This window comes from Typopeltis vanoorti, chromosome 23 (genome assembly GCF_054136105.1).
Source record: "Typopeltis vanoorti isolate ZY-2024b chromosome 23, IOZ_Tvanoo_1.0, whole genome shotgun sequence".
Taxonomy (NCBI): Eukaryota; Metazoa; Arthropoda; class Arachnida; order Uropygi; family Thelyphonidae; genus Typopeltis; species Typopeltis vanoorti.
The window spans coordinates 54,651,878-54,670,417 of record NC_143571.1 but is presented as its reverse complement, the minus strand read 5'-3'; the positions used below and the strand labels follow the sequence as shown (position 1 = coordinate 54,670,417).

Genomic DNA, 18,540 nt, shown 5'->3' with positions numbered 1-18,540 from the left:
AAAGATCTGTATTTAAGTTTTGTAGATCTGGAAAAAGCATGTAAGGTGCCAAGAGAGAAGCTATTCAAAACGCTACAGTTGTATGATGTCAGTGGATCATTATATCAAGCAATACTTTGTCTTTATTTGAGTTGTAAGTCAACAGTTAGAATTGAAGGAAGTACAGAGAGATGGTTTAATGTTAAATCTGGTGTGAGACAAGGATGTGCATTATCATCTCTGTTATTCATTATCTATGTGGATCACATTATGCAGGAAAGTGGTATTAAACCTGATATCAAAATTGGAGATGTTAATGTCAGCTCTTTGCTTTATGCAGATGATGTTGTACTTTTAAATAAATCCGCTACAAGTCTGCAAGATTCCCTGACTAAAATGAATAACTGTTGTAATAGATATGATATATGAAGGTCAACATTGAAAAGACAAAGACAATGAAAATAGGCAGAAGCATTGAAAATATCAACTGCATTGTGAATGGAGAACCTATAGAACAACTAAAACATTTCAGCTACTTAGGCACAATTTTTAGTGAAGACGGTAAATTAAATATGGAAATAGACAACAGAATCAACAAAGCTGGTATGGTAGGAAGTCAACTGAATAAATTTATATGGAATAAGAGAGAAATTAGTCAAAACACTAAATTAGCTGTATACAAGACAGTGTTCAAACCAGTCTTAACTTATGGATCTGAAGTAATACACTTGACCAAAGACTAGAGACCACAGATATGAGAGTCCTGAGAAAGATTAGAGGCATGAACAGATGGCATCAATGGCAATATCATATTAAAAATGAGGATATTAGGAAAGAACTTGATATTGTCAGCATCCAGGAATGCGTTAGCAGAGCTAATCTCAGGTGGTATGGTCACTTAAACAGAATGGGTGAGGAAAGATTAGCCAAATAAGTGTTCTCTGCGAGGTTGGCAGGAAAAAGACCCAGATGAAGACCAAGATGTAGGTGGATTGATATGGTAAAAAGTGCCTTAGAAGATAGATATATAAATATAAGATCTGACAATGCTGTAGCTTTGACAACTAACAGATTGATTTGGCAGAAAATTGTAGGTAGGAAGTTAGTAATGATGTAAATTTTTCATGTAGTACTATCATATCCTGTACACCCCTTGAGGGTAAATGTCAGGAATTTGATGATGATAATGATGATGATGGTGAATCATTTCAGACTGAGAACTCTGTAGACTGAATATTGTATTGATGGAAATTTGCTGCAGGTGGTTGATGATGCTAGAAACCTAGAGATAATAATGGACAGTGAGGTAAAGTTTAGGGACACATTACTAAGGTAATTGAGTCATCAAATTGAATAACTTTATTATTGAAGAGAATGTTAATCTATAGAAATAAGTTATTCTCCTACTATATAATGCTTTGATATAAGGCCACATATCTAGTCTATTATGGTTGCTTGGGTTCTTTAGAGATGAGGGAAAAAAAATTTTAAAAATCCAGGAACAGTTAAGATGATATTTGTCCTGTGGAATTTTGTATATGAAAGTTGAAGTGATGGAGTCTGTGAAGTTTGAAAACTAGAAGGAGAGGAGATAATTGTAGAGGATCTTACAATATAGATAAAATAGAAATTTTGCAATTCATGGCAGGTGGAAAAGAACTTCAGGTCATTCTTGCAAGCTGGGTGAATGTGTGGTTAGGAAATATATAACATCCGAGTTCTCATAGTAGTGTGGAGTGAGTGAATGGAATAAGTTGCCAGTGGTCATTTTGAGTCACTGCCATGGTGGTCAAGGAAAGTTGCGAATTTAGCATTGTATGACCTACAAAGGGCTCTTCCTGTCAATAATAATAATAATGTAAATTATTGTAATTGGTGTTACTCTGGTAACTTGTTTTTATGTTAACTAGCAGAACGTGTTACTGCTGGTTAGCTGCAGAATGTGTTACAGATGGAAATATAATTCATCTGACATGAGTGAAAAAAGTTTTTTTCCTATTTTAAACTAGTCAAGAAATTATATTCTTGGCTAGCTTACCAAATGTAAGCAAATGGAGTTTGTGCTGGAAGTACCGTATCTTTCTGACTAGCTACTTGTGTATAGAGGGTCAGAAGAGATCCAAGGTTGAATTAATAATGAAGTCATATATTTCCCATATACAAGTGGTAAACAGATGTATCACCTTATTTTTAAAATACTCTAGATCAGAGATAGATGTAGAAATTTTTACCACTTGGTTAGAAATTAAACTAATCAAGAAATTACATTGTTTAATCCTTTATCCAAATATAAGCAAACAAACTTTGTATGTGAAGTATCTTGAATAAAGGATTAAGCAAGAATATAATTTCATGGCTAGTTTAATGATTTAGTGAATTTAACATGTTTGCATTATTATTCAAAACACCAAGAATTCTTGACAAAGCTGTAAGTGAGCAACAGTATCATAAGGTGTTGGCTGTTGCTTGATGTGGATTTATATGTAAGATAAGCAAGGATTTGTTGCAGTTTCCATCAGAAAACATGTACTCTTTATGAACTGAATATTCAGGGCTTAACATTCATGAATAGCATACTCATATATCATAAACAGTTTGCATTGAACAGTTTTTGAAGTGCCATGATTTTTTCACAAACCAGAGGTCAGTTTTGCAGAAAGCTTCTGGTCTTGAGACCAGATGTTTTTAGATAAATAAACAAATTTAATAAAATAAACAAATATTATCCTACAAGGTTTGTAACTCATCAGACTTACATTGTCAGGGATACTAGCAAAAGTCGCACAGACACACACAAAAAAAAAAGATAAGAAAGTTTCACAATTGGTATGCAAAAAAGTAACCAGGAAAAAAAAAACTAAATTAATTATATATATGCATTGAAACAATACCAGGTGTTGTTACTGTAGCATAGTGCATGTCATATCCTAGGTTTACAGTAGTTAGATAATAAAAGCAGACCAAAAAAATCAAGGCTTAATCCTACTAAATTTGATCTGCTTTCAATTAAAAATCTAACTACCACAGATCCTGGATACAACACACACCATGCTAGTGAAAATGACAGCAACAACTAGCATTGTTTCAATGTTTATACAGTAATTAATTTAATGTTTTTATTCTGGTTACTTGTTTGTGTGTACCAATTGTGAAGTTCTGATAATATTTAATATGTGTAATTAATTGTTTCTAGTTTTTTGTGCATAACTTTCTAGCACCCCTGATGATACAGCTATCCCTTGATTAACGCGATTAATTAATCCCTCGATCTTACCACATATATCAAAATCGCGTTAATCAAATATAATAATCACTGGTAAAAATTACAATTCGTCCATGATCGATTACTGTATTAATAATTCGTTTTATATGGCACTCTTTTAGGAAAGAAAAAAAAAATGAATGCAAAGTAAATGTTTAATAAATGCTTGTACCTACATCAGTTGTTGCAATTTTTTATCAAAAAAAGTTATCAGGAGTCGTTTGAACAGTTTTAGTTTTTCTTATCAGCATCAATTTTACGATAACATGCAAAATGACTCTCTAGACCAGGGAAAATAAGCATTCTTTGATTAACATCTGGATGTTACCCATTACTTGCTGTTTAAGCGATTCTAAACTGCAAAATATTCCATCCAGTTCTTTGATTGTTATCTCCTTTGGAACTTATTTCACATTCCATTTGTTCATTGTCTTCATATGCAAGTTATTCAATTTCAAGAAGATCATTGTCACTGAAGTCTTTTGAGTTTGAATCCAATAATTCTTTAACATCTTCTGCATCAACACCATCAAAACCAAAGTCTTCACCAATTGTAATGATTTCTTCAACTTGTTCACAGGATTTTGAACACCACCTAAGTCATTAGCGCATTCTGGCAAAAGGTTTTTCCAAACAGCTCTCATGCAGCTAAAAGATACTTGCTCCCACGAGTCATGAATGTTTTCAATTGAATGTTTAATGGTAAAATTTTTCCAAAATTCTTGTAGTGTAATCGCATTTTCTCCCGTTGTTGTTTCTACTGCCTTTGAGAACGTCTTTTTAAGAAAATAGGCTTTGTAACTTGCAATGAAGCTCATGTCCATGGGTTGTAGCAATGATGTCGTATTTAGTAGAAAAAATAAAATTTTCACATCACACAGATCATTAAGAGAATTTGGATGACCAGGTGCGTTATCTAATTGCGAAGTTCTGCTGTATTTTTAAATACATCAGAACAATTGGAGCTTGTAATATACCCACCTTAATGCTTAATGAGAGGAACGATGTCATCTGCTTGCAACTTTCTTTCTCTCGGCCAGGAAACACTCCTCGAGGCTTGCATGTTTTTGCGTGATAAATTTATAGGCGCATTAATCAAAACTCTTGCCGCGTATATCAAGGGATTGTCGCAATTAATTTCACTGCATTAATCAAATCCTGCGTTAAGCAAGGGATACGTGTATCTGTTTATATTATTAAAATCATTATTTAACTAAAAACATGTGTACTCAATACTGGAAGCTTTCCACAAAAAGCTGTATTTTACTATTGTATTGCATTAGTATTTAGTAAATTAATAAGCATATACTTTACTGATGTTTTGAGTAACTAAATTGCCTGTTCATTTCTTTTAGTCTCAAAATATTACAGAAATGGAAGGTGTTAGTTCTAGTGTTTCTTTTGATGCAGCTCCTGCAGCATCCTTGGAAAATATGATGGGAGGACAAAGCTTTGCCCTTGCTAGTTATGATGAAGCAGCATTATGTGCAGGAGCATTTCGTATTTTGAGAACCATGGTGAATGGTTGGGTGAGAGATGTATCTTATTATAACAATGTATTTGCTGATAATCAGGTTGTTAATTTTTATAGGTAAGGTGTGCAAAATACTTTACTGTACAAATTATAGTAATTTTTATGGCTTTGAGGCTGTTGCATTTATTTTCTCTTTTTAATAAAGTAATAATTGTCTATGGAAACCTATTGTTAATTTCTAACATATGCTCAGTAGAGCAAAATTTTCCAAATTGAAAATTTTGGTTTAGTCTGGCTTATAAAATTTATTTATATATATATATATATACACATATACATACATACATTGTATGTATGTATACATCCATAGTGGCCATAATTAAAGAGGAGGTATTCAGATCCCTGTATCAAAATGACATACTCAACTGTGGGGGAAATCCTGCATCAAATGTTAACTTTTTCTACTGCAAGATCTCCCATACTCATGCTTTGCTCCGTGGTGGTGTGGAAACTTGACTGCAGTTTACCTTGATGTTCTTAGCTTGAATGAAGGTTAATGGTGCATGGCTGTGGAAGATCTTGTGGAGTGATGAGACACATTTTTATCTGAACAGTAGTGGTAACTCACAAGTGCTGCATTTGGGCTGCAAATAACCTTGATTTGTTCATCAAACTCCTTAACACTCACCAAAAGTCAGTGGAAGTACAATGTGGATGGCACATGGCTGTGGAAGATCTTGTGGAGTGACGAGGCACATTTTTATCTGAACAGTAGCGTTAACTCTCACAATTGCCACATTTAGGAATAACCAACATATGTTCATCAGACTCCTTTTACATTCACTGAAGTCACAGTGTGGTGTTGTTGTTTCACTGCATCATTTCTTATTTGTCTGTACTTTGAAGAACTTTGTCTGACAGGACCAGTGACTTGTACCATCTCTGCTGACAGTTATCAAAAGATGCTGCACAACTTTGTTGTTCTGCAACTGCAGCAGTGAAGATGCCTTGTCTCTACCACATTCGTACACGATGGAGCACCACCTCACGTTGGATTCTGGTATAGTGAATGTTACAAAAATACTTCGAAGAACACAGAATGATTAGTCATGCATTTCCCACAGCATGGCTGCCTAATTCACCTGATCTCAATCCCTGTGACTTTTCGTTGTAGGGCCATCTGAAACATGTGGTGTATGAAGGATATGTTCCTGATTTAGCAGCCTTGGAAGACAGAATAATGCAGCATGTGAAGCAAATCAATGCAAATCTGGCTTCACACATGTAAGAGAAAACTAAATTATTACTTCTATGTTTTTCCTCAATATGTCATGAGCTTCTTCCAGGGAGAAGACTGAAAAAATGACAACATTTAAATTCTGAATTCAGAATTAAAATGTCATTACCAGTTTTTCTGTCTTCCCTAAAAGAAGCTCATGACATATTGAGCAAAATATATAGGAGTAATATATTTAGTTTCTCTTGCATGTGCCATGCCCATTATTCAAAAAATATGGTATGTTTAACGTACATGTCTCTATTAGCAACCAGTTTTAAAATTTTTAGGCTGTGAACTGCATAAATTATCTAGCATCAGTTTGAATTTTGAGTAGAGTACTTATCATATCCTGAATGAGAAGTCATTGGCATGACTTCATATGTCTCAGTAAAAAAAAAAAAAAAAAAAAAAAAAAAAAAACTCTTGAAGGTCTGATTTTTATGATGCATAACGAAGACAGCCAACCAACCCACTGTAGCAATTAAACTCAAGTGGCACTGAGAGATTTGGCAAAGCTTAAAACTTTGTTTCTGAAAGTAGAAACTTTAGCTCTCTCTAGCTTGACTGAAAAGCAAAGGATATTTTTTTTGGCACACTATTTGTTTACTCTAACAAGCTAAAAGCCTATTTAAGCTATAAACTGTCTGGAAGAATTTTATAAGTATTTTCTTTAATCTTTTATGTTTTAGAATCAGTCATTCATTAGCAGTCACTTATAAATGAGTGTGATCGTCTTCTGAAACTGAGCATTCACCAATCCGCAGTGGTGACATGTGCTTCCACGAGGCACTAGTGGTTGAGGAGCAACAGCAAACTTACATTGCATATAATATCATAAAAAAATAAATTTTTGTAATGCCATCTCTTTTTATGTACTATGTTTTTATTTTAATTGATTTGCATTCAGGATCACTTAAGGATCAAAGCCAAATAACTGGTAGGAGACCTCTACATAGCCTTTCAGGAATGCAGAAAACTGACTGGGGTTTCTGACCTGATATCTAGTCCTCACCATGTGGTGAACCGTGTTAGTAGGTATCTCCTAGGTACTGAAGGAACAAGGATAGGTTGTCAATTTGGGACTTAGCTGACCAAATTGTACTCTCTATTGGTTTGAACCACAAAAGCATATGATGATACAGCATCATAAGAATTCATGCCAGCTGGTGCATTGCCTAGTTAAACAAGGCACCCGGCTGTTTTCCTCAGATTAATGGAAAGGAAATCGAACTTGCAGAAGAATTGGAAAAGTACCATGTGGATATAATTGGCATTGCTGAGACAAAAACAGGTGAGATCTTACTAAATAATAAATATAGAATGTTCTATTCAGGCAATAATGATCAAGGAAAGAAAGGAATTTGGTTTGAATAGCATTCAAACCAAATATGAAGATCAACTTTTCAATTGGAAGGCAGTTTAAAAAAATATAGTGATGTTGGACACATTTCAAAATGGGGAAATGGATTTGTGCCTCTGGTCCTACAGAAGATTCTTCTAAGGAAGAAGTCAAAGAATTTTTTGCATCATTAGAACAGGCAGCTGACATAAAGAAAATGAAAAAAGTGATTCCTGTTGGAGATCTAAACAGCAGAGTAGGAAATGAATCAGCTCAGTCATATAGGAACATTTTGGAAAAATTTGGAGAAAAGGGCCAAGCTAATAATAATGGTAAGTATTTGCTGGATTTCTGCTTGGATGTGGTGCTAGTAATGACTAGTCCATGTCCTGAGAGATCATAGGCAAAATAAATTTCATTGTCCATTCCCTATTTTGGAGTGTGCCCACATCACTCTACTTGAAACTGCCTTTCAATCAGGAAATTGATCTTCATGTTTGATGTTGAATTCTATCACTACTCCTTCGTTTCCTTGATCATTATTTCCTAAATATCCTCTACATATTATTTAGTAAGATTTCACCTGTTTTGGTCTTCTTTGTCTCAGTAATGCCAATTATGTCCACGTGATACTTTTCCAATTCTTCTACAAGTTTGATTTTCTTTCCATTAATACTCCTTATATCAGTGATTCCTATCTTCACTTTTTTTTTTTCTATGTTGAGGTGGAGCTAGTTCCACTTGAACTTGCACATCTTTATGTGCATAAGTTCAAGTGGAGAGAAGGCACAAGAAATAAGAAAAGCCTCATTGATTACATCATTGTTGATAGTGATATCTTCATGCTGGTTCAAGATGCAAGAGTGTACAGAGGATCTGAAATTGGAAGTGACCATTAATTAGTGCTGAGCACGATAAAAATGATATCACATTGAAAAGAACTAAAAAAATATTAAAAATAATTAAAGTTCAGCAGCTTTTACAGGTAAACTGCAGACATTCTAGAAGAAAATTTAAAGCAGTTTAAAAACAAGAACCAAACCTTGGAATAAATTATCAGGAAAGTGGCAAAATGTTCTAGAGGCTATTGAAAAAGCTTAGAAATGGAGTAAAAAGTGATGTAAAAGGAATCAAAGGTCATAAAGGTGACATGAAAGCTGAAGATAATGATATCCTAAATATATATGGAGTAATTACTTTGAAATGTGTTAAACAAAACAAGCAGTGACAGAATCGTACTAGAAAATTTTCCAGAGGAATGCAAAGAGGATTATATATCAGTACTTGAAGTAGAAAAATCTGTCAAAAACTTAAAATGTGGAAAGACAGTTGGAGTAGATGTTATTTGACCAGAAATGCTTAAGTATGGAGGTATAAAAGTTTTGCAATGGTTACACTGCATAATTCAGAGGGGTTGAGCAGAGGGCCAAATTCCCAATGATTGGTGTAGAAAAAGCTGAATGTGAGGATTACAGAGGAATTTCTCTGCTAAGTGTTTCAGGTAAGATTTATGTAAGCATTCTCCAAAAGAAGCTGAGAAAAATTGTGGTAGAGAAACTGGGAGAAGAACATTCTGTCTTTAGGTTAAACAGAGGTTGTCAAAATCACATTTTCATTTTAGAGGCTGAGAAAAACTGTGGTAGAAAAACTGGGAGAGGAGCATGCTGTCTTTAGGTTAAACAGAGCTTGTCAAAATCACATTTTCATTTTATGACAAATAGTTGAGAAATCATGGAAATATGACAAGGATCTGTACTTAAGTTTTTTTGATCTAGAAAAGGCATGTGAAAGGCATCAAGAGAAAACCTATTCAAAACACTTCAATTGGATTGGGGGTGAATGGAACATAGAGCAATACATAGTCCAGCAGTTAGAATTCAAGGAAATATCAGAAGATGGTTGAATGTAAAATCAGGGGTCAGACAAAGATGCACATTATCTCCACTCTTATTCATCATCTATATGGATCCCATTATAAAAGAAAGTGGCATCAAACCTGATGTTAGAATTGGAGATGTCAAACTTAGCTCTTTGCTTCAAGCAGATATTGTTGTTCTCCTAAACACATCTAGTGCAGGTCTCCATGATTTTCTAACTAAATCGAATAACAGCTGTAACAAATTTGCCACTAAAAAGATCAAACTATGAAAATAGGCAAGAGCATAGAAAACTTCAGCTTCATTCTGAATGGAGATCTTATAGCACAAGTAAAATATTTCAGCTACTTAGGCACAGTTTTTAATGAAGGTGGCAGGTTAAAATTATGATTATTATTATCAGATCTCAAGGGAGTCAAGGACTCATTGATGGAGGCTGTACATCACCCAAACCAGCTGCCATACCTTCCCTGAAATACATTCACACTAGATGCACTCACTACCCTAAAGACAAACTATTTCACTCACTTATTGCTCTGTGAAAGAAATATATAGATCTTACTCCTTTTTTTGACTCCTGCAAAAAACTTTCCATATAATGAAAAAGTTCATCAGATGATATCTTATAACACCCGTTTAAAATCTTGTAGACCCCTATCATATCATCCCTCTTTTTCTTGTTAACCAGAGTCTGTATGTCACATGCAGTCTGTCCTCGTAATCTAAATCCCATAATTCAGATATAACCTTTGTAACTCTTCTTTTCACTATTTCCACAGCTTCTTTATACTCTTGGAACCTGGGAGACCAAATCTGCTCACAATAATCCAGATGTGGTCTTATCAAGGCTTTATAAAGAGGCAAAATGACTTCCTTATCCTTACATGTCAAGATTTGCTTCAACACCACAATTATCCTCTGAGTGGTATTTGCAACTTTTGCTATATGACCTTTAAACTTTAAATTCTTATCCACCATTATGCCAAGATCTCTAGCCTCACCAGTTTCTAGTCACATAACCCTGCTAATATAATATGCTGCTGGAAATCTCATCACACCAAAGTGTATAACTTTACACTTACTAACATTAAACTGACAGCCATTTTCGTTTGCCCAAATTTCCAGCCTATAAACTAAACCCTAAGGTATGCCAATTCATAAATCTGGCAGATTCACATCCACTGTATACCATTTTTTGATATCTGTCTGTCAACCATCCACTGATCCAAGCCAAGAATTTATATACCAATCCTATATTCTCCAGTTTTTGCAGCAGCCTTTCATGTGGTATCCTATCACATGCCTTAGAAAAATCCAACATTATCATTATATATAATTAGACTCAGCTGTAAAAAATTTAAAGACTTTTTATTTATTTTTATAATCAAATATTGGTAGATAATGTTTGGATGTAGTTTGGATTCTCTTTAAAAAAAAAAAAAAAGAAGAAAATTATGACAAGGTAGAGACTAATGACTAATGCTTTCTTGTATTGTGGTACTGGATTTGCAATTTTATCTTAGTGCAAAAGTATTTAAGACTCATTAATTCTTAAATAATTACTATTTAAACCTTAACTATTTATGCACAATAGTCTTAAGATTTGTTATTTGTTAACATTTCATTAATTGTTCATTCATAGTATGCCCTTGTAAATAAATAACTATCATATGTACAGTAACAAAATTGAAATTTTTCTAGGTGGCTTTGTTCTCCCCAAGCATTATTCTATGAACCTGCACTAAAGCGCATTCTTAACAACTTAATGAAGAAATTATTCACTCAGGTAATGAATTGAATATCTACTCTATAATATAAAATGATAAGGCTTTGTTTTGTAACGTTTTTGTGTCATGTTTTTTGTCAAGTTATTTGAAATGTTTTGAAACTCAGGGCTACCCTGAGTGTCGAGTCTTCAAAATTCGAGTCATCAGAATTCAAGGAGAACAGGCCTACCAGTCCAGAACTCGAGGGGAGTAACCCCCCCCCCTTTTGAGGCTTCAAAATTCTAGTCATCAGAATTCAAGGAGAACCGGCCTACCAGTCCAGAACTGGGGGGGGGGGATATTTTGTTGTCATTAGTATAATGAAATAAAGTCAATTTATAAAAATGAATAATTATTTGTCTTATAGCTTGGAGAAAGTTCCATGTGTAATCTGTTCACATTGACATATGAAATGTAGTTCCACATTGCTCTGTCAGTTAGGAATTTGAGATCCTTGTTAACACACATTTTCTGTATTTTTTTAAGCAGCTTTCCACATTACTGTATCTGCTCGACAATTGCTATCAGTAGTCCTTGTCATCATTATCTTCTCATTTATTTATTATACCCAGGGGTTTAATTAGCCAATTAGATTGATTTGCTAAAAGAAAAATCACTTTCATCCTCTTCTAATACTGACTAATTTACCCTTCCCTTGGAGAGGGAAGGTTAATTCTGCTAATTATGCTGTTCCCACTGGAGAAATAATCTTAATCTGGATTAAGATATAATCTTAATCTAGATCTCTTTCACTTTCAAGTGATGTATCACTGAATTACTTAGCCACAGTGATGTGATCAGTAGCTCTTTATTAATAAAATATTTCAGACTGTTCTCCATCATAATTCATTTTAAAAAAACATTAAATTTCATAACAAGCACTATGAAATTGGTTCACAGAAATTCACAGTGAACCAAGTCAGAAATGGTAAAAATGTGGAGGAGAGGGAGGAGGACTAGAAATTATTAAATTAAAAGTATAAAAATTTCACAAATGACCATGCTGTGATGTTCAGAATACTAGTCAGAGGTCCAAATTCTGTGATTGAAATAGACTGCATTTTATGCATTGTGCAGAAAAAATTGAAGACAAAACACATGAAAAAGAAATACAGAGTAATTATTTTGAAATTAAATTTTAATTTACTCTGAAATGTCATTTTCAGGATTTTTATGATCTATATAAGTAAAGTTGAAATGTTTGTTCAGGGTAGTCTCAGCGATGTCTTAGGCTACCTGGTTCTTTTATCACATTTTGTTTGTTTGAAGTTTCTGGTATTATGAATAAACCAAACTCTTGGCTTAGCAAACTTGCCATACTGACTCCTAAGAACAACCAAAGTAGATTTAAAGCACAGAAAATAGTCTAAAAGTATAAAAATTAAAGGCGAAAACCCTCTGTATGAATGAATGAATGAAGCAGTGATACTAACTATCAATGAATGATAGTTAGCATCACTTTATATTATCCATCCTCACATGGATTATTAATAACTGTTCACATACTTATACATTCTAGTAATTCAAATATACCAATCAAATAGAGCATTCTCGTCAATTATTGTTTTCTAATATATCCTAAAACAAACACATTAGTCACCCTCTCCCAGATTTGATTACAATCAAAGAACTGTCCACTGAAATGCAAGTACAAAATTTCTGCTAGGCATGGTGTTTTCTCTCCCCCCCCCCCCACCAGATGTGGTTACAGCAAGAAAGTGTCAATTGCACTGACATGAACATTAAATGCCTCCAGTTTGCAATCAGCATAAGCTTCATACTGACTGATAACAAGTCACAAAGCCAAATGCTCCAAGTTGCAGGTGTTGAAATATTTGAGATTCTGCTTTTTCTCACGTGGGCAGCTATATATCGTGCTTCAGGGTGAATAGCATTAAAGATCTTCACACGTGAAGATCTTTAATGTCCCAAAGGGAAAAACACTTAATGGAGCTTAGGGTGAGATTGTTAATAATTTAGCTGTAATGTGAAGGATATATTTTTTATTAATTGGACCATATATTATTGTCAACTCACATTATTTGATGAATGGGTATTTCAGCTAGTGCGAAATAAAATAAATATACTCTCTAATATCAATATGAATATCATATATAATAATGCTGTTATTTTTGTTGGATGTAAATATCTTTCATCTATGACATAATCAAATTGAAAATATGACTGATGCACACAGAAATATTTTAAATTTGATTATGTCATAGAATAATAGGTATTCAGAAAGAGAAATTACAATACACAGCTGTACTGAACTAAAAGTGTATTTTTTGTCATTATTTTGATATTAGTTAAGTAACAGATTAAAAATAAATTGGTTACACTTGAATGCATCATTTATAATTGTAGCTTATTTCTTTGTCTTTTGGTTCACTACACATACATGTTACAAAATGTGCTTTACCAGCCACTTATTTGACAGCACACAATTCATGCCATTGGGTTTCAGAAGAGATTACATTTTGCCACATTGTAGTTTTTTGTTTCAATTAGAATGGCAAAAGTACGATTAATGACTTTTGAAGAGTGTTAGATTTGTTTAGTGTCATGGATCAAAGCTATCTTGTTGAGAGAAAACTTTCACATACTGTGTGAGTAAGAACTCTTACTGGGGCTTCTAACCAATGTCCACTCTCACCTTTCTGTGATGTGCTCTGTTACTAGGTATCCACATGTATATTGAATGAATGAAAAATTTGCAACTTAGTCATCAACCACCAACAAATCTGATGTAAAAAATATGATCAAATGTCATTCTAGTTGGAGCATTGCCTAGTTAAATAAGGAGTCACAGTTTTTTCCATTAGGGAACCAGGAAAACAGTAAAGTATCAGTCACTGGAATAACGTCCAATGCAGGAGAATGGAAGATAGGTACTATCAACATAAGAATATCAATGAAAAAGAGATGGACCTAGTAGAAGAATTACTGAAATAGAAATACCTCATAATTAAATTAAATGGAATAAATACAGCACAGAGAACTAATTAAACACAGGTTTAATCGTTCAAAAATTTTGCCTCTGTCACACAGACATCTTCAGAGATTCAGTATAAAAATTGCAGTAGCATGCACAAAACAGTCAGTGGAGGAAGTTAGACTACAAGCCTAAAGTCCTATAACAGGGATGTTCAACCCGTCGATCGCGGAGCGATATTTGATCGATCTCTTGTGTATTCCTCCTTACTTCATGTGAATATTGTAAAAAAATAAACTTTGTTTGTCTCGGTATAGTTTGTATTAGATGTTTTTGTAAATAACCCTTTTGAAGCTAACTGTATATACTGCTTTAATAAGAATATGTTAGTGTTAAAAACAAAGGCAATGTTTTTGTCGCCGAAGCTGTACGTGGCGGCATTAGAAAGATTGTTATTGAAACTTGTATGTATAAGAAAGGCTTGCAGGCTCTAAGTGTAAACATCTCCGAAGTCAGTCAGAAAGAGTTCAAACAACTTTCCGATGGCCGGCAACTTACAATCAAAAGAAAGCGGAGGAGAACAAAAGGCGTGCCGAACTTGAAACTTAAGATGAAAGACTCATACTGATTCTTTGGGGGTTGCCAAACTTCGTGCGAGGTGTCAGAGGAGGCCTAATAAAAAGGGACTGAAGCAAGCAGAAGGGGTTCCCGGTTCCAGAATTGCTGTCAGAGAGGAGACCGCCCGGTCCAGAGTCGCCGTCAGAGAGACTTCTCGGAGCCACATTGCTTGGGAAAGGAACTTCTTGGTTCGAGACGTCGCTAGAGAGAGACTACTTCTAGGCCACAGACAAGGTTTCAGATTGCCAAAAGGAAGAGTTCTAATTGCCGGAGAAAAGTTTCTAGGCCAGGTTAATGTCAGACATTCACCAGTGTGTTGCGTTTTCATTACAATTTGATGAATCAAATGACTTCACTGATATTGCTCAGTTAATGGTATTTATTCACATGGTATTTCAAGATTATTCAAGTAAAGAAGAAATTTTGAAAAGTATACCATTATTGGGAAGGACTAGGGGAGAAGACATTTTTTCGGCATTTGATGAATTTGTGAAACAACACAAACTTCCGCTTTTTAAAGTTGTGTCTATTACTACTGATGGTGCTCCTGCAGTGATAGGTAATAAATCAGGCTTCATTTCATTATGTAAAAACGATTACAAATATCCAGATTTTTTAACGTACCACTGTATTATTCACCAACAAGTACTGCGTAGTAAAAGATTAAACACAAAAGATGTTTTGGATATTGCATTTAAAATTGTAAATTCTGTTCAAGGAAAAGCCCTGCAACGGCGGTTATTTAAATTATAGGCAGATGATGATAGGGAACTTCTGTTGTACAATATGTTCGCTGGCTCAGCAGAAGTCAATTTTTAGAAAGATTTCTTGTATTAATTAACGATATATAAAAATTTTTCTTGATGAAAAAGAGATATTTACCTTGAGTGATAAAAGATAGTTTTTACGCTTATCATTTTTAGTAGATTTCTGTATGAAATTAAGCAATTTAATTTTAGAGTTACAATGTAGAGATAAAAATTGAATTGACATGTTAAGTTCAATAAAAACTTTCCAACAATACTTACTTTTATTAAAGAAAAATATAAATGACCGCGAATTTAGACATTTCCCATATTTATTAAATTATGGAACAATAATATTCGCTGGCTCAGCAGAAGTCAATTTTTAGAAAGATTTCTTGTATTGATTAACGATATAAAAATTTTTATTGATGAAAAAGAAGATATTTACCTTGAGTGATAAAAGATGGTTATTACACTTATCATTTTTAGTAGATTTTTCTACGAAATTAAGTAATTTAATTTTAGAGTTATAAGGTAGAGATAAAAGTTTAATTGACATGTTAAGTTCAATAATAACTTTCCAACAATACTTACTTTTATTAAAGAAAAATATAAATGACCCCAAATTTAGACATCTCCCATATTTATTAAAATTTTTTGAACAAAATCAAGAAATGCTTCGCTATGATTTAAAAGAATTTATTTGTGAAATAGAATTAGTTGAGGAAGAAATAAATTAAAGATTTTAATAAAACTGAAATGATTGTATCTTTTATCAATAATTCATTTCAAGAAAACTTGAACATCACAGAACTTTCAAATAAAATTAGTGGGCTGTTTGATATAAACCAAGCTGAAGTAGAACTTGAGATAATAAACATTCAGAATAGTCATTTAAAATCAATAAACAATGAAGTCATTTAGAAGTATGCACATGAAAAATTCCCAATATTAACGGATATTGCGTGAAAAATTCTGTCGTGTTTCGGATCAACATACTTGTCAGAATCCGCTTTTTCAAATATGAACGTCATAAAACATCAATTAAGAAACCAAATTACAAATGATCATTTGGATGATTGTCTGCAATTGGCCACTTCTGCATATCAACTTGACTATGAAAATATTGCGAGGTCCAAACAATGCCAAATTTCATATTAACTTTTTTTTTTTTTAATCAACCAGCATTTCCTGTAACTTGTGAGTTTGTAATCATTCTGTTGTTTTTCTAACTTTGGTTTTCCAAAATAGAGAAATAAATATTTTATTCCAATATATATATATATATTTTTTTTTTTTTTGTTGTATTAAAATAATTAAAAGTGATAAATAAATTTTTAAATACACAAAGTTTTTAGTTGTGTATTTTTTTTAGTTGTTTATTTGTGAGTAATCAGATATCAGGTTGGGGGAACGTGGTCTATATAAGAGAGTAGATCGCCGAATAACTTTTTATAGAAAAGTAGCTCGTGTAGTAAAAAAGGTTGAATACCACTGTCCTATAAGGTACCTGTAATGAGCACTGTTGGGTCTAAGAATTAATGTTTCGCAAATCTTGGGAAATTTAACGCAACCATATTTATTTAGATTAGGCTGTTTTTTTTTTTAACTTGTTGCTGACTCTAAAAGTCTGAAGTTTGTACTTGCTACAATGAAGTATGGTAGTTTTTTTTTTTTTTTTTTCATTCTGTCCAACCTATTCAAGGCATAGTCAGCTTGATCTGGCTAATCATAATTGTGCTGATGAATGTATTTCTTATATTCTTCCAGGTGAATGTTGACAGATCTCCGAGTTTGTCTATAACATAGCAAGTTCAAGAATAACGAACATTATAAACACCTAGAACAGAGAGGGGAGGGAGTGAATCTTTAAGAATTCTGATAAGGGCTGCCAGTTTTAAATAATATAGGAAATGGTCATAGCATTACTATAATTTGTTTCTTAAGAGGGATGTGAGATATGACTGGAGGAATAACTATTTTGTTAATTTTTTTTTGGCATTATAGCCATTGGACAGGAAGCTATGGTAAATAAAGGAGAGTTTAGCAGTCAGGGAAGCCTGGTTGGAAACTCTGTTGATAAGAGTTTTAATAATACCATATTGTTGAGAGGGGCAGGGAGAATGGGAAAGTTTGTGTATGAATCTGTCTATCTGGGTATGTTTCTGTGAACCAAGAAAGAAAGAGTGCCATTGGTAAGATGTGTGATTATAGTGCCCAGAAAAGGTAGACTATTGTTATTTTCTTTTTCTATAGTGAATTGGATGGAGAAGGAAAGAATATAATGTGTCTGAGTCATGCAGTCAAATGGAGAACAAATTAAGATACAAATTATAGTAATGCTATGACCATTTCCTATATCTGGGGCATGTCAGAAAAACTTGCCACATTTTCAGCGTATCTTAGCCAGACAGGTTTGAAAATGGCATTCTCAAGGGCATGTTTTTTAAAATGCTTCGTGTAGAAATTGGCTTAAAAAGAGTATAATGTGTCTTGCAAAATGAAGTAACTGGTATGGATGACAAAATTGAAAGATTAATGATTGAGAAGAGGAACATCTTTAAGAATTTTAGGTAAACTGAATATCTTTTTTTTTGGGAGGTGGGGCTAAAATGCCTGAGTTTAACTAATTCAGGTGGCCAAGGTGTAACGCTTTTTTAAGAAGTGCTTTTAATTTTTTTTTTTTTTTTTTTGTGGGATCATTTAATGGCTTATAAGTGGCACAATCCCTGAGCAACTCATTCATTTTACGATTAATCACTGCTATTGAGGACCACAGTAGCATTAGCCTTGTTGGCTCTAGTAGTTATTATATTTTTGTCTTTGCATAATTTATGCAAATTGAATTAGAGAGCATAGAGTTGGCTATAGGTAAGATTTCTTTTTGGTAGCAAAGCTCATGTCAGGAAGTTAGCTATGTTGAGCATGATGTTGTTAGTGGTATTCATAGTTGCAAAATCTGTGCTCTATATGCCAATGTGAACTCTAATGTTAGAACTTGATGAGGTGCTACTGCAAAGTTGTGGACGAGGCTAAGGATGCTGATGGCTGCTTTGTCGAGTCTTTCAACAAAACGTCCAGAACAACTTCAAGAAGCTGACTCTGCAGCTGAGAAAAAGGTCTCTGAAGGTTGTCATATTTTTTGATGTCTTTATCCTTAGATTTTGAAATTCTTTGTGGGCAGATTTATCTGAATTATCAGGGAGAAAACTCCAAAATTTCAGTTTAGAATAGAAGCAAGTTCAGTTTGAAGAGAGCTAACGGT

The 18,540-nt window shown here is 33.6% G+C and overlaps 1 protein-coding gene across 1 annotated transcript in view; it reads left to right on the top strand.

Moving 5' to 3' along the window:
• Window positions 1-18,540, top strand: part of PolE1 (DNA polymerase epsilon catalytic subunit 1) — a 415,552-nt gene that overhangs the window by 322,657 nt on the left and 74,355 nt on the right. Inside the window, exons 42-43 of the mRNA XM_090412775.1 lie at window positions 4,597-4,832; window positions 10,912-10,996. Of these exons, the coding sequence (XP_090268901.1) occupies window positions 4,597-4,832; window positions 10,912-10,996 (321 nt within the window). The remainder of the gene's footprint in view (window positions 1-4,596; window positions 4,833-10,911; window positions 10,997-18,540) is intronic.